Genomic DNA, 23,667 nt, shown 5'->3' on the forward strand with positions numbered 1-23,667 from the left:
CGAGAGGATGAGAGGAACTTCTCCATTGAAATGAATGGCGTAATGCCGTTCAATGGGGATTCCTCGAGTCCGCTCTCCAAGAATGAGTTGGCTGCCAGCCAAATCGCAATCTCCGAAAGCGGATCCAATTTCAACGAAAGAGCTTTGATCCGTAGATTACAGTGAGAACTTGGTCACGGCCAATTTCAACCATATTAAAATTGTAACTCCGGTCCTAGGGCAGGTAGCGGTCCAATTCTTCTTGCCCCTAGCTCAGGGGAACCTCCTTACTCGACCCCAAAAGGGTCCGATGGGCAATAGCCATGGAAAAGGGTCGTGGCCGCCACGAGGGTCACCCCCATTGACTGCAATGGCGGAAAAAAGCCGTTCGGTTTTAAAACAAGTGTGAAAGTGGTCAAACGTAAAACCCATATCTCCGGTTCGGTAAGGACTAGAGGGCTAGGATTTGGCCACCATGCAGTCACCACTCCGGCATGATTGCATGGCAATTTCCAGCCCTCTCCGATCAACCGAACGGAGTATGGGTAACTATTTAAAATGTGGTTCTGCCATTGACTCCAGTGGCGGAGAAATGCAATATGTCTAACATGTTGGTTCTGATCTGTAGCTCGGTCATTGGTAGCTTTAGAAATTTAGCCTTGGTTCCAAATACCATTGTCAGTGTTTACAAACAGTTTGTTTTAGGAAATCCAGTTTTCAAGTTTTGAAAAATCAGATTGAACTACTTGTCCAAGGTCAGAGAGGCTAGGGCTGTGTGCATATAAGATTGTCATCTGCATACATGTGTATTGAAGCTCCCTTACAAGCTGTAGGTAGATCATTGATGAAGACTGAAAAGAGAAGGGGTCCCAGGACAGAGCATTGCGGGACACCGAAGGTGATATCAAAGGGGTTGGAGTTAGAGCCGAGATAGACAAATGTTGGGATATACCTGATAGGTAGGAGTGAAACCAGTTTAAAGCATGTTCCCTTCTTCCAGAGCACAGTATTTTAACAAGATAACATGATCCACCGTATCAAAAGCATTTTCAAAATGTAGGAATATTGTACCAGTAAGTTGTCCCAGTTCCATTCCACACTGGATGTCATTGCACGTTTGTCCATGACTTTGGATAGTACACGTATCGCTTACTGTAAATCATATTCACACTTTAGCCAGGGTTGCTGCAATATTGTAAAGCTTTTGTAAACTCCACACAAAACTTACAAATACAAAACTTGTATGGTCTCTAACTAAAGTAAAAGTAAGAAAATGAGTTAAATAAATCATTATTTGTTTCCAAGGTTTGTAAAATCTGGAGAGGTACAAATTCCATTCAAGGTTTTGTTTATAAACATGTCTTTCGCAGGAAGTTCAAAAATGTTAAGTGGCCTTTCCTTTCTGTCGGCTCATTGTGAACTTTGTTACTTTACATGAACTTCAAGTTACTTTATGGCTCCGTCACTGACAGCAAAAATGTGACTGTAAGCTTTAGGGGCGGGTCTTCAAAAATTCTGTATACAGCGCTGAGTACACGACAACTCTATAGTGACAGCTTAACTGAGTCATATATAATGTCAAAGAATGCCAGATTTAGAGGGAAATGTAGCTGTTGTGTGAATTATTGGTCTTCATTATGGCCTAGTTATAACAGTGAAGGAAAGTGAGTCTGACACAACGACATTTCTCAAAGTAGATTTTGTTTTAAGCACAGCACAGTTAGGGTTAATAGGATAGCCTTGCCTTAGTGTGACATAGAAACTCTCCCAAAGCACTAGTTCATATACTTGAAAAGCATTAACCCTACGTCATTCTCACCTCATTCTGCAAAGGCATATTTATTTCCTCACCCATGCTTTATCTTCTGTGATCAATTTCCCATACCTTCTTTATCTTCTACATTCCCTTGGGATAACAAGTACAGTATAAGGGGGGATTCTTCTTTCATTTATATCCACTGTCTACAGCTAGTAACTAAATCATGTATTTGGCATCAAAGGAGAGAGTTGAGAGAGAAGTTTTGCTTTTCTGTAGAAATACTTCCATTCTGTCTTGTTAACCTTTATGTTGTCCCATATGGTATAGCCTCATACTGAATATGAACCCTTTTTGTGGTGAAATCAACACACCAAACTTCTACTCACATCATACTCAGGCTCTATTATGGGGGGTGCCAAGTCCAGCATTGGATAAAACATTTTGGATCCCATTATCGCTCCCTTGTGATTTTGCAGATGTTTTTTTTTTTTTACCTTGGTGTCTGGGATTATAGAAGTTATAGGTTTATCTTGTCTGAAGTGTATGTACAGTGCTGATTGCTGCACTATAAAAGACAATATATTTTATTATTTTATTCAAACTGTTTTCTTTATTTGTTGATGTTTTCAGTTATATTTGACATACTTTTCATTAAGCCTTTTGACGGCAGATGGGCCTGTCTTGCGCGACTGCATGATCACCTGCAGGGTAGCAATCACATGAACACAATCGCCCTCCCAGTGATGTGAAGGGAGCTCAACTTCCACTCCGGACACGTTCACTGATCCATTGGAGTGATGGTCGAGTTCTGCACCTATAAAACTACGAATCCTGTCTATCATAAGGGCCCACTTGTGTACAAGCCCTCACGGCATAAAGAGTACATTGTAAGGGCAACTTAACAGGTTCTAATATAATTTTACAGGGCTTTGTAACACTCCCCCTAATTGTAGGGTGACCAGATGTCCCGGTTTAGCCAGGACAGTCACGTTTTTTTTGCCCTCTGTCCCGGTGTCCCGAAATCTATCTAAATGTCCCATGGCGCCAATCACACATGCACAACATTTGTCCGAGGAAAAATATGGTCACCATACCTAATTGTCATAGTCTTGTTCTAAAAGTATTCTCTTTGCTTAACTTGCTAAAATATTAACAAATGAATGAACAAATTCATCAGTATTCTCTGGGAATCAAGAAACTTCAAAAAAATATATATATTAAAGATTCATCTTGTTTTAAATATAGCTTCAAGTAGTTATTCTTAAACCACTCCTTGGGGCCTAGCCACACAAGGTTTTAGGAACATGCAATGCATTGGCAAACAAAAGAAAATGTGCCTAGCTTGCAGAGATAGCATGTTGATTGGCTGCTGCTAAAATATGGTCTGAATTAAGGCCGGGTAGAGAACTTTGAGGCACTGTGTGTATATATTTGTATTTGTGTGTGTGTGTGTGTATTATTTATATACTGTATGTATGTGCATATATATATATATATATATGTATATATATATATATATATATATATATATATATATATATATATATATATATATATATGTGTGTGTGTGTATATATATATATATATATATATATATATATATATGTATATATGTATATATGTATATATATATATGTATATATACTGTATGTCTACTCTACAGTATATAAAATATATGAAGGTAAAACACAGTTTCTGTATATAATACTGTATAAAATTAGTTTTATACATAAGTCATAGGGGAGCAAAATTTGTAGCACACATTATATTCAAGCTACTGAGCCGCAATGACATGGGGATGTCATGATTATTTGAATATTTCAAAGTAGAAATTAAACATGAATTCAACCTTTTAATAAACATATTAAATTTGATTGACAACAACTGCAAGGTAGGGAGCACTACTAAATAAATATATTCACATTGCCAGCAGTCCCAGCTGTACTTGGTATGGAGGTTAAGACATTTCTCCTTTTGACTTATTCATTCTGCAGAGAACACGGAAATGCTTCCCATCTCTGCTCTGCTGACTTACTAATAGAGGGGATCTGCGAACAACGGTCACCAGATGTGTACTTACCTCGGGTTAAAATGCCACAGTTATGAAAGTCTTTGGCGTTTCCTTTGATACTAACTTTAAAATAGGCCAATATATATCACTACTTCTTTAATCTAGTTTTTATTCGCCATTATTTTTTTTATTTTTGTCTTTCAGGTCTTTAATCAGTTTAGACATTTGCTGAATACAACCGACATCTCTGTACACCTAGTAGAAGTGAGCCCTAAACTTAGTGATATCCAGGCACTAAAGTTAACTGGAAAAGAGATAGAACTTGATCAAACGTCTTCTGTGTATAAGAAAGGAACAACCAAATCAGGGCTTTCAGCATGCTGGTACCAAGACTTACAAGATGTACCCGAAGGTAATTTGTCTTTATTTGTGTTTATGCATCTGCAGGCTCACTAATCCCGTTCATGGGATCAGGGAGAGGGGTCTATATGTGGGCCCCCACGTTGTTGAGGTCACAGGTTGCAGTTTATTTTATTCATAGATGAATAGTTATATTCACGTGTAATGCATTTTAATATGTTCTATATTAGGAGTATATTAAAATGTAATAAATGGTTTGGAATTTGAACTATTTTGAATTCTTGCTATGAATGATGTAATGAGACTATTTGTGCTAAATATATTTTGTTGTGATACGTTTTGTTTCTTTTCCCAATATAGGAAACCGCTAAAAGGAAATTATGCCATGTTAAGAATGCATGCTTTGAATTTTAATAGAATAACACCCATATCAGACATTTCACATAACACATAACCATATCAGACATTTCACATAACACATAACCATATCAGACATTTCACATAACACATAACCATATCAGACATTTCACATAACAGATCAGGATGCTAATACTGCATCTGAATATGTACCATATTATACTTTTTTATTGCTCCATCAGGGAAATTCAGTTAAGTTTTAGAGAAAGTTAAGAGCTGAACTAAAAATTAAGTATCGTATTTCTAAAGATGGATCCACATGTTCATTTTCCTTTTTATTCTCCCCTCTCCTCCTGCTGTAAAACGGATTTACAATACTGCATTGTAACATAAGGACCAATGGCTGCTAGTTTGACTGTAAACCAACCTACAGAAAAATAAAAACAAAGCCTATTGTTCAATCTCAGGGAGGATAACAGTGGACAACAAAGCGCAGACAGTGTATGCACACTTAAATACACACATTTGCACTTCACGTGCAAAAAGTAAATGGCTGTACAATAATTCTTATACAGATTTATGAAGTGAACATATGCATTTTCATATTTGCTGCGCACATGACTATTAAGCCTATGTTTAGATTACTGTATTTTAATGGGATGCAGTCAAAGATAGAAGTATTTTGTGATGTATAACACTAAATATTTTCTCTTTCATTTTCTCTTTCATTTTCTCTCACTAGGTTACACCTTTTACATAGCGCATGAATTTTTTGATGCCCTACCAATACATAAATTACAGGTATTGCAACTCATTTTGGAAATCTAGACTTTGTAAACAATTTTTGTTCTCAATACAGACAAACACACACACTAATTATTGACTTCAGATTATGGGCCATGTTCACTGAGCAGTGCGACGCCATAAAACACCTTCCAGCAGCAGAAGATACCTTACAGCCAATGTACCATAAGGCAGGGGAGCGCATTCTTTCCCTGCACCCCCCTGCAGGAAGTTCCCCTCTCTCCGCGCCCCCCCTTACCTTTGGCGGCAGCACCGTGACGTCACATGACCTTGCGACGTCATTTGACACCGCGTTGCCATGGCGACGCATGTAAGAAGCCACCGTAGCCAAGGTAAGTGAGGTTAACAGAGGCTTTCGCCGCTCCCCTGGGGCCTCTGTAAACCCCTGCAGACAGTCTAGCGCACGGCTGCCATAAGGTGTCTTCCAGCACCGTTCAGAGCATCTTGCGGAGTGAAACCGCTTAGCAAATATGGCTGTATATGCATTTTCCTACACACTACACAAGCTGCACCATGTATTTCGGTCTGGTATAGCAGTGACACTGTAAACCCTTCAACCCAACATTCAATTGTCTACTTGAAATTGTGAGCAGGTTGCTTAGCGACTGGCAGCCGTGTTTTTTTACATACTATTAAATCCGAGCACAGGAGACGAGCCGGGGCACAGCGAGAAATCAAAGCCGATATGCAGGGAGGAGCAGAGGAGAGAGCCTTTAATGTAAGAAGGAGAACTTCCCTTGATGGGAAGCCAGGAGAGGGATTTAAGTAAGAAGCGAGACGACACTGTTCTGCGGAAAGGAAAATGAGTCTAGCAGCAGAATTTTGGATAAATTGCAAAGGAGAATGTTGGGAGGCCTGTCAGGAATAGGTTACAACAATCATGTACTGCAATTAAGCAAAATTGGCAGGCACAGTAATTTTACCTAATTGCAGTACACTCCTGTAACATTTTATTTTCTCTCTATAAATCTGCAGTGAAAACAGAGTTCTCTCTAGGGTTGCCAGGTGGCTTGTCCAAAAATACTGGACACAATGGTAAAAGTTGCGACCCCCCCCAATACATATTTTTAAAAAAACACGCTCCCGAATACATATAAAATATAGCCCCACCTCCCCAGTACATATAAAATATATCCTCCACCTCCCCAATACATATAAAATATATCCCCCACCTTCCCCATACATATAAAATATACCCCCACCTTCCCAATACATATAAAATATCCCCCCACCTCCCCAATACATATATATAAAAAAAAAAACACCACCCAATACATATAAAATATACCCCCACCACCCCCATACATATAAAATATACCCCCACCACCCCCATACATATAAAATATACCCCCATACATATAAAATATACCCCCACCACCCCATACATATAAAATATACCCCCACCACACCCATACATATAAAATATACCCCCACCACCCCCATACATATAAAATATACCCCACCACCCCCATATATATATTAAATATACTCCTACCACCCTTTCACTGCCTCCGCCCACCCTCTCAGCACTAACGCTTGCCGCCGCCCTCACCACTGACCACGCCAGCCCTCGCGCTGCTACAGTACAGCCGCAACAATGGTAATACCGGACACATAGGTGTCCGGTAATACCAAAATTTTATACCGGACAGGCAGCAGAATTACCGGCCTGTCCAGGTGAAAACCGGACACCTGGCAACCCTAGTTCTCTCTGATGTAATTTCCCCTCTATATTATTTAATCTGTGAGATTTGGGAGTTGTGGGCCAAAGATTTGCACATTTTACAAAAATATTTTTTTTTATCTGTTAGAATCTACTGATTAGTCTTCTAAACCTACTAATTAAACATCCCATTTCAAAATGGGAAAATGGGAAAAAAAATCCTTCATGATTTTTAAATATTTAAGGTCCTGCTTAACCTCCAGAATAAGCAGTTTGTGCTTTAAAATGACTACAAGATTTAAGGAGCATCTTAGTGGTGAGGACCCTTTATTAAAAGAAGGTGTCCTTATGACCACAACATAAACATATTGTAAGCTCCACATATCTGGGACTCATTGTTCCTGCAAAATGTACACCATGTGCAAGTGCAATGCAGCATGTAATAAAATAATGTAATACTAATATGAATAGGACATTTGGAATGTACAAATTATGTTTGATGGTGTGATGGTGATAAAAAAAAAGATAGATTTAAGATGATTCATTAGTAGTATGGATATTTAATTCCGCCATCATCTTTGTAATGCAAATAATACATATGGTCACCGTGCCCAAAACTATGATAACGTTGGTGGCTGACTGAAGGTCAAGTGACATTTGCAGAATTATCCTGTTCGTGTTACAGAGAGTTTAATTGCAATAATAAACCTTGATGGATACAGGCTACAAGTTAGGGACATTGTGTTCCAGCATTGTGCATATAGTGTGAATATGGGTGTCTTTGTATCGTCACTAGCTGCACTTTTTATTTTTTTTTTATTTTTTTTAACCTCACGTCTCATTCGCCCTTGGCTCTGTCAACAACTATTTTTGCCAGTAGACCCCATGGCCACTTGTAACACCACAACATTTACAGAATTTAAGCAGTTTTTGTTGGTTAGGTAGAGTATCTTTAACAAAAAATCTTCAATGATAGAGCATTCTGTATTGGTTTGCAAAACTAAAGGAACGTGTGTGAGTGTGTGTTACACATTACATATTGTTAATGTCAGTCATGGGAAGATCAGATAAAACAACATAAATTTGACAGTCTTCATCTGGTTTATTATGAAGTAGGCTGTGCAACTAACTCCCTGTTGCGAGATTGTGTATATCTATCTATCACTCTGCTACTTCTGTGCATACTGCTTAAAGCTGCAGTTCCAGCTCCCGTTTTTTTTTTTAGTTTTTTTTTTTTAGTTTTTTTTTTTTTACTTCAATAGTTTCATGTGGGCAATCTCTACTTACCTAAAGAACTGCATAGCTACCGGTCAATTCGTTCTCCGTCTATTGATCGTCAAAGTTTGGCGACATCTTTAGATCTGGAGAATGTAAATGGTTGCTATAGCAACAAACATGCTTGTTAAAATATATATATATATATGCAGAGGAGTTTATAGCCTTGAGGGTTGGATGATAATATTTTACTTGTTAATAATTTTGTTAATCATATTACATTATACATTAAGTACTGTCAAAGTGAACCAGCCAAATATACTAAAAAAACAGTTTCAATAGAAATAAATTGTTACATAAATTAAACAAAATGACATTATAAAGAGAGAACCTTAGTTAATGGATAGATATTAAAAATATATAAAATATATATATAAAAACAATACATTTTCATATTCCCAATCAGGTGAGATATTTAACATTTATAGATTTTTGTCTTTTTAGAAATAAGGTAAGCATCCTAACATGTCTGTGCTTATGCGGTAATTGTTCAAAATACACAAAAATGTTACTTGTTAAGAGCAGGAAGGTATTACCACATACTTATGTTTTTATGGTTTGTTTTTTTAATAGAAAACACAAGAGGGATGGCGGGAAATATTAATTGATATTGATCCAGAGATCCCTAACAAGTTGCGATTTGTCCTTGGTTCTACTGTTTCACTAGTTGCAAAAACCTTTATTCAGGTAATGGTTTGACTTAAGACTGTACAATGTGTGTAATTTCATTTTTCCTTTATTTTTTTGTTTTTAAAGTCTGGTTCACAAAATTGGGGGTTAAAATGTACTCTTCTTTGTTCCTTACTAAGGTTCCATTTCTGTTCTTTCCATCTTTGAGATGGAATTATATATATATATATATATATCTATATATTTAAGACTGAAAAAATGTTTGTATGTCTGTTTGCACCCTCACCTCATTGGCCTGCTGGGTGGCCTGACGCCACGGCCACGCCTACGCAGGGCGTGAAAGTGACACCACACTCACACCGCGTGCGCCTGAGCCTCCAGGTACCATCCGCCACTGCCGCTCTCCACTTGCCGCTCCACACCTCAACCCGACCCGCAGCCTCACACACTCCCCGCGCGTTGTGATGCTGCGCTGCTTTACGGGGGGGAGCAGGGCAGTAGCGGGCGCAGCTTACTGTCCCCTGGGGCAGGCGTTCCATTCCCCCTCGACACTTCCTTCCCCCTCACCGCGCCCTTGCCCCTGATTGCCCGCGCGGGGCGGGAGATGGCCACGGAGGGGGAAACAGGGCACTGGCCGGCGCGGCCGACTGTCCCCTGGGGCGGGCGGTGGGGGGAGACGGGGAGCCTCCTACTACGATTGCCGCCTTTCCTCCCCCCAACTCCCTCCTCTCCCCACCGGCACTCACCTCCAAATTTGCGCCTTACTCCAGAGTGTGTGTATGTCAGTCTGTGTGGTGGGGGCCGGGGGGTGATGCAGGGGAGGGCCAGTAATGTGAGGTGCAAGGGGGGGAGAAAGTTGTCTAAAGTGCAAGGGGGGGAGAGTGGTGTGAGGTGCAAGGCGGGGAGAGTCATCTAAAGTGCATGGAGGGGGGGGGAGTGATGTGACGTGCAAGGGGGGGAAGTTAAGTGACACTGATGTGATGTGGAAGGGGGGAGAGTGATGTGAGGTGGAAGGGGGAGAGTGATGTGAGATGCACGGGGGGGGAAGAGTTATGTAATGTGCAAGGTGGGGGACAGTGATGTGGGGGCCAGGGGGGGGGTGGAGACCGCAGCTGTGAAGGAGGGGGGGGGGGAGATGGAGCTGTGAAGAGGGGGGGGGGCGGAGCTATGAAGGGGAACGGAGTTGTGAACGTGGGGGCCAGCCACCTGTGAAGGGGGGTAAATCACGGGCAACGCCGGGTATATCAGCTAGTATATACTATATATATAACACGTTTGCCTCATAAATGTACCTATACATATATTTTGGAGGGGGCTACTGCTTTGTAGGTGTCACCACTGGGTTAGATTTCTCACATTGCCCGGGAGTCATGAAGCCGCGATGCAGGATATTGCCATTCAAGTCAGTCATGACTGCCAACCATTATATGTTTGACAGCTTAATCTGCAATGCATTTTTACCCAGTTGAAAACAAAAAGACTTGAATTGAAAAAATTTCAAGATATTCATTAAATACCCATTACACATGGCGGAAAATGCTACACAAGTCTTTGTGTTTTAATGAGGCATTGTATCCTATATTTCATCAACCATACACCTGCACCTACATTGTGTGTTGTCAAAATGGGACTAAAAGGTTAAACTTTGTCTCCTCAAGCATGACGAAAAGAGAGATCATGTGGAAGTGTGCCCGAGTGCTGCTGTTATTGTGCAAGGACTTGCGCATCGAATTAAACATTGTGGGGGAGCTGCTCTAATAGCCGATTATGGACACCTCGGAGAGAAAATGGACACTTTCAGGGTATGTTCTTCTTGTTCGTCTTATTTTAAAATGCCGGTTTTTATAAAGCAAGGTTTTTCTCAATAAAGTCAAGTTGAAAAGTACATACTCGCCTTATAATCGAGCCCCGCACACTTTGTGAGGAAATCGGCAGTCGGATGTATGAGGAGGTAGGAGGGTAAAACAGAGGAAACTCCACCGAGGGGGGGGGGGGTGGTTGTGGCGGCGGTTGTTACTTTTTTCTTTCCGGCTACTATTGAAATTAGGGGGTCGTCCTATATCCGGCCAAATGGGGTACATCCTGCCTCACCAGTCCAAAAAAATTGTATTTATACAGGTTGTGCTCTCCGTTTTTACTCCAGGTTTTATGTATCATTGTAAAATCATTTAATAGTTGCTATTTTAGAGAATTATTGACATCAAAAGGTGTTTTTCAATGATTATTACCAGCATGGAAAGTGTGTTATGGTATAATCCTGCTTAATAAATGACCACACACTTCTCGCATTCTTTCCCTTTTATTCGTGTTAAACAACTCTGTAAGACCATTTTATCAAGAAGGTACCTACATTGTTTTTTCTCTGCATCTAGAGTAATATTTGGGAGCAATTCACAGAGGTAAAAAGAATATTATGTAACAGGGTACAATAATTGGAAATATTTTATCTGGCCTATATATGGGAACACAAAAGGGAACACAGTTTTTAAAATACTAAAATATCAATATTTAAATAAGCACTTAGTTTCCGGAGATGAAAAAATGTATAATTTGTTTATTTTTTTTAGGGGTTTTGTGCCCATCAACTTCATGATGTGTTAATAGCTCCCGGAACAGCAGATCTGACAGCAGACGTTGACTTTAACTTTTTGGAAAGAATGATTGGAAAAATAGTAGCCTCTCTAGGTCCTATTCCACAACACGAATTTTTGAAGAATATGGGAATTGACTTCAGGTTAAAGGTAATATCTTTATTTATTGTTTGAATGGAGGCATTCATTGAAGTGCGATATTTTTTATTTTTAAACGTTTAAGGCGAACGCTCATTTATGAAAGAGGAGTATCCTGCAGGGGTGTGCACGCACGACCACATTGACACCTAGCCCAAGCGATCACATGGTTGAGATCCACAAGACTGTTGACACTCAAAGGGTTAAAGCCACAAATATCCCTAGTTTGTGTTGGGTTGAAAGATGTGTGTACAATATTCAGAACCATAAGTAGATTAACATTTGTGAATCGGTTCATGGAGTTAAATACTGTACAAGTGGTTTTTTTTTAAGGAGATTTAGATGACATTGTGCAAAATGTTATTGCTCATAATGTATAGTTTCCATTTTCTGAATTTCCTTGAGTTTGTGTATTTAAAATTTTTGGGGACTATTTCCAACAAACAATATATTTGTGTTCTGTTTTTATTTTTGTCTTCAATCATTTGAGGGTTTTTTAGCGTGTTCTTAGCCACTTTTTGACTAAAAAAAATTAGAACAGCATTGTGACATATTTATAGTGTAATTATAACAATATGATTATTAAACCGGTACTATATTTTCTCATAACGATCCTGGGTTACAATTGAGCCGCATAGATTTATAGATTGTTGTAACGTGGCCTATTATTTTTGTATAAAAACTATATTTATTTTTGTGGTTTTTTTTAGGTCCTTTTGGAAAATTCTAAAGATTTAGCTACACAACAGCAATTAATACATGGCTACAGTATTCTAATGAATCCGGATAAAATGGGGGAGCGATTCAAATTTTTCTCAATGGTTCCACATAGCAGATTAGAAAACTGTGAAAGAAATTCAAAGATGGAATCACAACCCGTTGCTGGTTTTAGCCAATTACTATTGCAGTAATCTGGATGTGTTCAAGATAATTCATTTTTTTTATGTCTTTGTCCACTTTTGTAACCATTATTAGACTTTTAAAGCAGCAATACTGAATTCCCCCTTTTTTTCTTTTCTTATATGTAAAGCATGTGACAATGTATAATTTAACATTCTTACCTAAACTGGCAACGGTTTGGTGCTCCTGTTATAAATCTGTAAAAATCCTGATTGTGTGCCTAACATAATGGCTGCCTTTCAGTTTCAATCAATCCTTCAGTCAGCGTAACTACAATGTATTAATATTACTAAGGTAACATTATCTATTGTTACAGTTTACAACTTAAACTGCTGGGAATATTGGCAATAAATGTATCAGAAACCGGAAAGTGTTGCAAAGATCTTGCAATGCTTGGGAGGTGGGCTAAAACCTGATATAGAAATGAAAGGATGTTTTAAAACGCATTAAAAATGGTATTAAGAGTTGAATAAAACAACGACAAAAGCACCTTCATCCAAGACCAGCACCATGGAGGACTATTGTTTTCTACATCTATTGGAAGGAGTTGGACAATCCAGGAGTTCTCGGGGCTGCTGGACTCTTTGGCTCGTAAAAGGTTTTTTCTTTTTTGTTGATGTAAATAATTTCCCTGTGTGTATTTCCCCAATTTATATGAAGATTAAATGTTGGTTAGCGCTGGGACTTGTGTATTAAAAAAAAAAAAAGCACTAGTATACGAAACTATACCTGCCGCTCAACCAATATTAACAAAATATGTAACATAGATAATAAACCAGGTGCATATAGGGAAGAACATGTCTTTTCTATACAAAATTGGCTGATAAACGAGATCAGGCAAACAGAATCCCTTATAACTTGCACTCATTGAGGATACAAGTAAATAGGGGAAAAGGCTATCACAGGGTTCCAATGATCCCTCAGATGCCATTCATATTGAATAGTAGGTGAAAACCATTAAACAAATGTTGTCAAATAGAGGAAGAAATAGGGATGTGAGGGTATTTGTACAGATATAATGTGGACTAAAAACCAGATGGTGGTGCGGAAGCTGGAGCTAGGAGCACACTACCCATAAGTGGCTAAATGCACAAGGGATGGGGGGTGCCCCTCAAAAGGTTAATACTTTTAATAGTGAGATTTCACCATGCAAATGTAGCAGACCTACAATTAAATGTGCTTAAACGCATAGCATTCTCACATATGATACTGTGACGTTAAATAGAAACAATTGTGTCTCTGGGGTATGGTGCAAATACAATGTCCTGCACTAAAGCCTACAAAGCAACATTACTGCTGTCATTTGCCTCCAGATCTGAATAGCGGATGCAAATCCTGTAGCAATATTACACATCTACCACATAAAGGAGATAAATCACTTCTGTAGTTAGACAATTTATAAAGTCTTTTATTAGGTAAACCCTAGACTGTTTGGAAACTGAGACATTTTTGGTGACTGTGGGGTATGTACATGCTCGGCATCCCCCACAGGGATAAGACCCCATAGGTTTTCTATCTCCAAACCATGTATTCTTATGGTGTCCTCGATAATGTAAAAGCCTGTTCTTGAGATTTCTAGCTCTTCTACAGGTCATAGGTGTAGGTTTAAGAACCTGTTTGAAGTCCTGATCTTCCAACAAAATATAAATATATATATTATTTTTTATGGCACGCCATTGATTGCTAAATGTACCAATGTACCTGATATTTTTATCACTTCTGGTTTACGTCTTTTTCCCTTTTTCAGTTGTTGTTCTCTTGGGATCGATCTGGCCCATTTCTATGCCTTTTTAACCGATCCCCTGCTGTGTCCCCATCCTACTAATGTCCTTTGATTGTGTGTTAAATTCATTAACGGTTGAACAGTTTGATTCACCTAACTATTGAGCCTTTCCACTGAAATATGCGGCATGCTTTGCAGAAACTGGATTAAACGTCTTGCTATGCGCTAAAACTCCTAAGACTCATACTGGGACATTTTTGCTACTAACAGTGGTTTAAATGGCTCTGTTGGGGCTCACCTTACACGGTATGATGATATAATTACTTGCTCGGTATTCAAGACAACTGAGTTACATACCCTTAGGGAATATCAAGTAGCGTCATTGGTAAGGCATTCAACTTCCTGTAACAAGTCTGTTTATTGTGGTTGGTTATACTGTAGGTATTGACTCTTCTCTTCTGGCTATTTGAACTAAGCCTGTTATATGAAAATATACGTTATTCTACACTATTACTGCTACGGAAGTCATTGTGTACATTTTGGAATTTATCAAGGTTTTTTCTGGCAATCCAACAAATATTGTTACAGGATTTGCATCCGTTATTCAGATCTGGAGGCAAATGACAGCAGTAGTGTTACTTTGTAGGCTTTAGTGCAGGACATTGTATCTGCACCATAACCCAGAGACAATTGTTTCTATTTAACTTCACAGTATCATATGTGAAAATGCTATACGTTTAAGCACATTTAATTGTAGGCCAGCTACATTTGCATGATGAAATCTCACTATTACAACTATTAACCTTTTAGAGGGGCACCCCTCATCCATTTAGCCACTTATGGGTAGTGTGCTCCTAGCTCCAGATCCGCACCACCATCTGGTTTTTAATCCACATTATATTTGTACATATACCCTCACATCCCTATTTCTTCTTCTATTTGACTCAAAGTTTATTTTTAATGGTTTTCGCCTACTATTCAATGTGAATGGCCTCTGAGGGATCTGGGATACGCACTTCCCCTATTTACTTGTATCTTCCATGAGTGCAATTTATAAGGGATTCTGCTTGGCTAATCTTTCCATCAGCCAATTTTGTATAGATTAAAAAAAAAAAAAAGCAGTATTATCTAATACTAAAGAACTGATTTATTTAAAAAAAAAAAAAAAAAACACATTTTGCTACTTTTGAATGTAACTTGAAAGGGATGCCTGTGATCTATAGAATATCAAAGGGTGTGGCTAGCATGAATTACAAAAGTGTGTAAATGTAGTAAATGTGAAATACCTTGGGCCCTACAGCAATTCGCAAGGAGAAATAGATGTGTAACCGTTTAAATTAGATTAATCAAATGATGCTAAACACTCATGATTAGGCGGTGCCAAGGACAGATATCTGTTTCTGATGTAAACGTTAGCTTGTCATATTTCATATTACATACATATCAAGTACATTGAGGCAACAATGAAGATGGCGTTTGTGTAAGTATTACAACAAAGTTATGAAGTTTTTTAAAATATATATTCAGGTAAAGTTTAAAAGTCATAAAAATATTATCTAGAGCAGGGATGCGCAAACTTTGTGTCCGCCCTCCTGCCTGCTTCCCACCCCCTCCCCCTTTTACCTGACGTTGCAACGTCACGTCGACGAGTCACCAGAAGCAGCCGGAGCGCAGGTAAGAGACTAGACAGAGGCCTTGCTTGCTCCCCCGGCATTTATTTGCTATGGGGAAGAGCGCAGGGCCTCTGAAAGCGCCGCGCGCACCCCTGATCTAGAGAGATTGATGAAAGGGGAGGGTTGAGACCACAGGGTTGAAATTGTTAATAGCGAACCGGGTACATTAACACGTAACAGACCTTAATGAATCAGCTCCATATTGATGGAAGTCACAGGTTAATGTACAGTTATTAGAGGATACATGGCACCTTGTCTTATATTGGGAATGAAGTAAAAAATTGTGGAAAGCCACAATTACAGATGTTGCCAGGGTTATTGCTCCAGCTGGCACATTATGGTACAATGTTCTGCATTATCACTGCCAGTGAAACCTATTGAAACTGTTCTGCATTATCAGTAGGTAAAATTAAGTTGGCTACATCTGTATGTTGTACACTCACCTGGAGAGGTACTCATTGTGCTTGTAACTTCTATCGTGCTACTGTATGTACTCCTGTAAGAATATGTATGTCTTTATTAATATAGCGCCATTAATGTAAATAGCGCTTCACACTAGTAATACACGTGACAATCATATAAATAACAAATAATACAAATAACAGATCATGGGAATAAGTGCTTCAGGCATAAAATAAATATTTAGGAAGAGGAGTCCCTGCTCCGAAGAGCTTACAATCTAATTGGTAGGTAGGAAGAACGTACAGAGACAGTAGGAGGGCATTCTGGTAAGTGTGTGTGCAGGGGGCCAAGCTTTATGTATCATGTGTATATTATTAGCCACTGTGCTACTCGTATGTTTCTTTAAGCAAATGTATCTTAAGGTGGATAGAGAGGGTATTGAGGGGAAGGGCATTCCAGAGGTGGGGGTCAGTCAGTGAGAGGTTTAAGGCGGGAGAGTGCTTTAGATACAAAGGGGGTAGAGAGAAGACATCATTGAGAAGAGAAATTAGGGCTGAGATGTAAGGAGGGGCAGAAGTGTACAGTAAAGCTTTAAAAGGGAGGAGAATTTAGTGTGAGATGCAGGATTTGATAGGAAGCCAGGAGAGGGATTTCAGCAGGGGAGGGGAGATGCTGAGACAGATTTAGGAAAGAGTAGTGATTCTGGCAGCAGCGTTTAGGATAGATTGCAGGGGTGAGAGGCAGGAAGGCCGGACAGCAGGAGGTTACAGTAATCGAGACGGGAGAGAATGAGGGCCTGAGTCAGTTTTAGCAGTCAAGCAATAAAGGAAAGGGCGTATCTTTGTAATATTGCGGAGGAAAAAGCAACAGGTTTTAGATATGTTTTGAATTTGAGAGATGAGTTGAGTGTGACCCCTAGGCAATGTGCTTGGGCTACTGGGTGAATGATAGTCCGTCCGACAGTAATTTATAGGCAAACATAATTACTCAATGTTTGTAAGTGAACATATGCAAAATGTGTCTAAATTAATGAATGGATGGCTGATTATTTGTAAATAAATGAATCAGTGGACAAGCGTGTTTGGGGGGGGGGAGGAATACAAGAGAAATACTGAGTGGAGATACTTTGCTTGGAATACAGTATCAAAGCAAAAGTGGAGCAAAATAATTCCTCCAGGTGTATCAGAGAAAACAAAATCCTGTTACTTTCAATAATAATTTCTCATTTGATACATACAATGCAGATTTCGGGTGGGTGGCTAAAGAATTGCACGACTTTTGCTTTAATACATATGTCCCATAGAGCTCCAATGATAAAGGTAAACACCATGTACAAAGACCTACAACATGAGATAATAAGTATTAATAATCTGGGGAGTCAACTCAGTTCAGTCCTCCCCATAAACTCATTGGACCTAAAATAATTAACGTGCTTGCGTTTGTCTTCTATCGAGTTTATTAAGCTGTATCTGCACAAGGTTAGCAAAAGCCTGACACACACATCACCCCACATTGTCTCTAGCATTGCTTACCAGGGCGCTTAAGATTCAAAACCCGTCCCAAACGCTGCAACCTAACAAACGCATTCATGCTGCGGCTAAAATGCTCATCACTTGGCTACAAACTCAACCCCGGAAGTAAGTCTGAGAGACACATGCGCTCAACCACATGGCTCTTTAAACTGCGACCTATGACCTTTCAACGCAGGTCCTCTGCATCTGTAATAATGTTACTAATCTATATGGGAGCATGGTGACGTTCTGGCAATGCTGCTTTTATACAACTAAAATATTTTTTAAATCATGCAAATGATTTTGTCGCTGAGATTTGTGAAGGTGTTTGGTGGTTTATTTTGCATCAGGATGTCATGTTTTACTTTTAGTATCTGCCAGGCCCTGTTGGTTTCCGGTGTTGCAGTGAGACACGCTGGTCACAGGAGGAGCTGCTGCAGTGTGTTTGTGTGTCCCTGCAGTGATCACTGGTAGCACCGGGCTGCAGTGTGTGTGTGTGTCCTCCCTGCAGTGATCACTGGTAGCACCGGGCTGCAGTGTGTGTGTGTGTGTGTCCTCCCTGCAGTGATCACTGGTAGCACCGGGCTGCAGTGTCTTTGTGGCAATGGCTGCGATGGACCGATTGTCCGGGGACCGAGATCAGGACAGTGATGGTGACGGCGATATAGGAGGAGAGGATGACAGTGGCTTCACTCTGGAAGAGGTGTTGCGGTTAGGAGGTACCAAGGTACGTGGAAACTGTCCATTCCAGCTCCCCCACCCCCATTGTTTTCTTCTTTTATAGGGCCGAGTTAAACACGCCTGCCAAAGACAGTGGTTGAAGTGACTTCCAAAAAAGTAGTGTACAGATATAAATATATATATATTTTTTTTTTCTAAAAGAAATCAGCTGGTTTGAAAAAAAGAAGTAGTGGTACAGTCTGTGAAATGCAGAATATATTAAACCCTTTTTTGGGCCATAATAAAAAGATGTACATAGTATTTACCCTTACAAGGCAGAAAAAGAAAGAAGCTTCCTAACAGACCAACCTAGCAGTATGATTTGGAATTGCAATTGGGCTGAAGCACATGTTCATGTCCAGGTAAAAACACATTGCAACAATTGAAGGGAGTTGTATATTCCTTCTGGCTGGTGTGCAGTAGTGGCCCCCGTCTAGGGTAGAGGCTATTTACCCGGCGAGCCTGGTATATGGCCCTTGTTGAGTTTTCTTTAACTGGCAGATGGATACATAAAGGACTTGTTCAGCATTATTTAACGGCAGCAAAATATAGAATTTGTTCAGCCCAACCCTTACCCTAATAATGCCAGCCTTATCCTTACCTTAACATGCCAGCCTAACCCTATAATGCCAGCCTTATCCTTACCTTAACATGCCAGCCTTACCCTAACCAGAACCCTAAAATGCCTAATAGTCTGGTAGACAATAATTGCCAGCTAAATAAAGGACATAGAGGGAGGAGGTTATAAAAGGTTGCTGGGTAAATAGGCACTTCCCCAATATAATGTTGTAATAAGGCATTGGTAGGCAATAGAGAATATATCCAGTGGCGGATTTAAAATGTTGCTGCCCAGGCCACCGCCTCCTGCAGCGTCAAATGACGCTGCAACGTCACGTGACAACGCGTTTCCATGACACCACGACTCCATCTGATGTCACATTGTCATGGCAACGAGTCATCACGTGACGTTACATCATCATTTGACGCTGGAAGAGGGCGACGCGAAGGAGTAGGTAAGAGACCTTTACAGGGTCCCCACTCTCCTCCGACAATCAGAGGGAAGAGAGCGGGGCCTCTGTATATCGGGGAGAAAATTGAAAATTTGCCACCCCAAAATTTTGCTGCCATAATGGAAACTCCGCCACTGAACATATCTACTTCTTCCTGGTCCTGCTGTCGGTCATCTTTGCTCTTCCTCCTTTCCAGCTGCATCCCATGCTCACACTTTCCCTCTGCTGTCTGCTATTCTGGATCCTCAGAAATACATTTAAAATGTACATTTTTATATAAAATATCAGTATAACATTGGTGTCATCACATCTAAAGTGATGCTCTGTACACAATATGTTGAAAAGTTAAGCGATGTTGCAATTTTAACAATTGATTTATTGTACAATTACTGGCTGAAATAATTTTTTGTGACTTTAAATATTAAAACTATCTGACAGCGTAAGCATATAAGTGTCTGATTCTTTGAATGATTCTTATATATTTTTATATGGAGAAAGTAAATGACATAAAATGGTATTCTATTCTAAGATTTCTGTGTACATTATCTGACCTGTTTCTAGCAGTGTGAATGCAGGCGTTCAAGTACTTGTATAGTGAAGAGCAATCATACCTTCTATTGATTTAAACATATAATTGTAAGAAATAGGGGGTTATGTATCAAGGCAAATTTGGAGCAAAATTCACGCACATTGCATTATTTTTACCCTGCGACTGTTTGCATCAGTGTAACAAGGTAATTGTTCAAAGTTTTGCACTGTCTGGGTCAGCTTGCGATTTGCAGAGTGTACATAAGGCTGCGGCCACCAACTCTCCAAGCATGAGCGATTGGCTTACCTGCAATAATTTTAGGGCAGGAGCGGGGGGCGTGTCATTGGCTGGATCGGGTTTGTGTGTCAGTCTGTCTGTCCCTCCATTCTCTCCCTCCCCTCCATTCTCTCTCCCCCCCCTCCCCTCCATTCTCTCCCCCCCCTCCCCTCCATTCTCTCCCTCTCCCCTCCGCTCCATTCTCTCTCCCCCTCCATTCCCTCCCCCCTCCCCTCCATTCTTTCCCTCCCCCCTCCATTCTTTCCCTTCCCCCCCCTCCCCTCCATTCTTTCCCTTCCCCCCCTCCCCTCCATTCTTTCCCTTCCCCCCCCTCCCCTCCATTCTCTCCCTCCCCCCCTCCCGTCCATTCTCTCCCCCCCTCCCCTCCATTCTCTCCCTTCCCCCCTCCCCCATCTTCTCTACCCACCCTTCCATCCTCTCTACCCCCTTCCCTTCCACCTCTCTCCGCTCAGCCTACTGCCTTTCTCTGCCCATTGGTCAGGGCAGGGTCATGTGACCCTACTCTGAGCTCGAAAGTCAAATTGAACTGTCTCCCAAGCACCAAGCTTGGGAGAGTGTACGTGCCCATGCGCCATGTAAGCGGGGACATGAAGATGCAGATTTCAAGAAGTCAACTCGGCAAGCGCCGCGCGCTCTATGCTAGCGTGGACGCAGCCTAAGGGCTCGCTCAGACAGGGCGCTACGCCTACTTGCTAGCGTTCACGCCCCCGCCGCATGCTCCTGCAGCCCAGCGATCTGTGCTCAAACTGCAAGAGGCAGATCGCGGCATTTGGGGGCGTGGCTGGGGCGTGTAACGAACGCGTCACGGAGCTGGGTCGCCTTTGTTGCCTGAACCAGCTCGCGTCACGCGATTGTAGCCCCAAATTTCAATTTGGGTTGTGCCGGCAAAATGTCGCTGCGACAACGCTGCACTTTGCCGCCGGTGGAGTTTTCAGTTTGAAAACTCCCACCGCACAACCCAAATTTGCGACGGACGTCCGCGCGCACGCTGCATCGCCTTCTGCCTGAGCTCAGCCTAAGAGTTTGGAACGAGTTACAAATTATAATGCGATGTACAGTATCAAATTCTGCATCACAACTCCAACAGCATTGTGTCAAAACAAACTTTACGTCACCTCCAATTTCTGTTTTAATTTTGAATGCATTGGTTAACTCGCCTTTTCCTGTGTTCTTTCCTTACATTTAGCAAGATTTTATTATGCTCGCTGGCATGAACGAAGTAGAAGAAATGGTAGATGGTGGCAAAAAAGGTGGAATTGATGATCTAGAAGATGGTGAACTGAAAGCGTTCATTGAAAAACTGGGTATGCACAAATTCTCCGACGATTTCATGGTGGAAGAAGACACTCCTGCAAAAAAGAAAGGAAAAAACCCTGAAGCCGGGTCATTAGATGAGAATAAAAGCAAAAAGGAAATGGTTGAAACCGAGTGTAACGACAAGGAAAAAAAGAAAAAAAGCCAAGTTAAGGCAAAAGTAGCCGTTTCCAGAGGGATATCAAAAAACAAAGCAAGGCCAGTCTTTGAATTTTTTGATCGCACAACGATACTGATAAAACCAGGAGGAAAATGGTATGATCACGAGTACACCAAAGAGTTCACGGTACAGCCTCAAGACGAAGCCGATGTCGAGAAATATAAGTCCTTAGCTGAGAAGCTGTATGAGCATGAGTTGAATTTGTACCGAAGTAAGAAAGAACTCCAGAAAGGGGCCAACTCTGCCTGGATGAAAACTGTTGTGTCAACAGGTACATTGGGTGATAGAATGGCAGCTATGACGGTTCTGATTCAAGATGCTGCTGTCCATACACTGCAATTTGTAGAAGGCTTGGTAACCTTTGTCAGGAAAAAGGGCAGCAGGCGCCAGAACCTAATGGCACTGGATACCTTTAAGGATCTACTTATCTCTGACCTTTTGCCGGACAACCGCAAACTTCACACTTTTGTTCAGCACCCATTTAACAAACTGGAGGTGGTGTCCAGCGGCAACAGAGATGCAAGGGACCGGCGGCTCCTATATTGGTATTTTGAAGATCAGCTGAAGAAGCACGTAGCCGAGTTTGTCAAAGTGCTGGAAACATTGACCCATGACAACTTGCTGGCAACAAAGGCTAAATCTCTGAATGTGGCTCATGAACTACTCTGCAATAAGCCAGAAGAAGAGAAGGCACTTCTGGTGTTGCTGGTCAATAAATTGGGCGATCCTCAGTATAGAATTGCCACCAAGGCATCATATTTGCTTGAAACACTACTCAATAAACATCCAAACATGAAGGTAATTGTTTGTCAAGAAGTGGAGAGACTCCTGTATCGCCCAAATATCAGTGAAAAAGCACAGTACTACGGGGTTTGTTTTTTAAACCAAACAATTCTCTCGCATGAGGAAGTAGACTTGGCCAATCAACTCATTACTGTCTATTTTTGTTTCTTTCGGGCATGCATCAAGAAAAAAGATATGGATTCTAAAATCCTGCGGGCCCTTTTGACAGGCGTAAACCGAGCATACCCGTACGCGCAAATTGGCAACGAAAAAGTCAAAGAGCAGCTTGACACACTTTTCAAAATAGTGCATCTTGTGAACTTCAACACTGGGGTGCAGGTCTTGATGTTGCTTTTTCAAGTAATGGATTCTCAGCAAACTGTGTCAAACAGATACTACGCAGCATTATACAGGTAAGATGTAGAGAGGTTTTTATTTTTTGTGTGTGTCTGGGGTTTTAGAACCACAAAGTAGTTATAACTTGGACTACCAAAAACCATTGTATTATAATGTAATACATCACAAAGCTCCCCCCCTTTAGAGACAATGTAACAATCTGTCCCCAACACATTGCCTTTGATCTGATTTTCAAGGGCGTTTATTCTGCATTGAGTTTTCTTTGTCTTGTACTGTACGTGCTAGAAGGTCATAGTAATTTAGCATCACTTAATATTGTAGCCTAGCTGTTTAACAGGGGAAAAGAGAGCGCAAGCTGCTTCCTTAGGCGGAGATTATAGTAGGTGTGTGCGCGACGGAGTGCATGGCGTTGCGCACGCGATCCCTGCACTGTGGTCCGAGGTGACAGGGAAGCGTGGCGAACTCGTCACCAGGCTGGTTCGCCCTCATTGACTGAACCGCTCACATCACGCAAAAAGACAAAATCATTTGTCTTTTCAAAAATCTGCCGCGCTGTCGATCTGCTTCACTCACGCGGCCTCATAGAGAAGAGGTCTGTTGTTTGCACCGCGCCCACTATAATCGATTGTTGGCGCGGGCGAACAACAGACCTCGTCTCTATGAGGCCGCCTATAGTGCTCGCAACCGCACGAGCGATGCAGAGCGACCGTGTGGCAGATTT

General features: G+C 40.9%; 2 protein-coding genes and 1 long non-coding RNA gene across 4 annotated transcripts in view; 2 read left to right on the forward strand and 1 right to left on the reverse strand.

Annotated features, from left to right (window-relative positions):
- The window catches only part of NDUFAF7 (NADH:ubiquinone oxidoreductase complex assembly factor 7), a 27,629-nt gene extending 14,481 nt beyond the window's left edge, over nucleotides 1-13,148 (forward strand). Inside the window, exons 5-10 of the mRNA XM_075596787.1 lie at nucleotides 3,954-4,161; nucleotides 5,209-5,267; nucleotides 8,782-8,895; nucleotides 10,497-10,640; nucleotides 11,406-11,579; nucleotides 12,278-13,148. Of these exons, the coding sequence (XP_075452902.1) occupies nucleotides 3,954-4,161; nucleotides 5,209-5,267; nucleotides 8,782-8,895; nucleotides 10,497-10,640; nucleotides 11,406-11,579; nucleotides 12,278-12,478 (900 nt within the window). The 3' untranslated portion in view covers nucleotides 12,479-13,148. The remainder of the gene's footprint in view (nucleotides 1-3,953; nucleotides 4,162-5,208; nucleotides 5,268-8,781; nucleotides 8,896-10,496; nucleotides 10,641-11,405; nucleotides 11,580-12,277) is intronic.
- On the reverse strand, nucleotides 3,481-17,906 carry LOC142493185 (uncharacterized). Of its 2 annotated transcripts, XR_012801036.1 has the most exons (4): nucleotides 17,798-17,906; nucleotides 16,307-16,359; nucleotides 8,221-8,314; nucleotides 3,481-4,893 (listed from the first exon to the last, which is right to left on the reverse strand). It is a non-coding gene; the product is annotated as an uncharacterized LOC142493185 (long non-coding RNA). The 2 variants fall into 2 exon arrangements; XR_012801037.1 differs by lacking the exon at nucleotides 16,307-16,359 and having other exon boundaries at nucleotides 8,221-8,294.
- A 261-nt stretch (nucleotides 17,907-18,167) lies between these two features.
- Nucleotides 18,168-23,667, forward strand: part of CEBPZ (CCAAT enhancer binding protein zeta) — a 48,928-nt gene continuing 43,428 nt past the window's right edge. The window contains exons 1-2 of the mRNA XM_075596785.1: nucleotides 18,168-18,503; nucleotides 21,519-23,002. Coding sequence (XP_075452900.1) covers nucleotides 18,381-18,503; nucleotides 21,519-23,002 — 1,607 coding nt within the window. The 5' untranslated portion in view covers nucleotides 18,168-18,380. The remainder of the gene's footprint in view (nucleotides 18,504-21,518; nucleotides 23,003-23,667) is intronic.

This window comes from Ascaphus truei, chromosome 4, assembly GCF_040206685.1.
Source record: "Ascaphus truei isolate aAscTru1 chromosome 4, aAscTru1.hap1, whole genome shotgun sequence".
Lineage (NCBI taxonomy): Eukaryota > Metazoa > Chordata > Amphibia > Anura > Ascaphidae > Ascaphus > Ascaphus truei.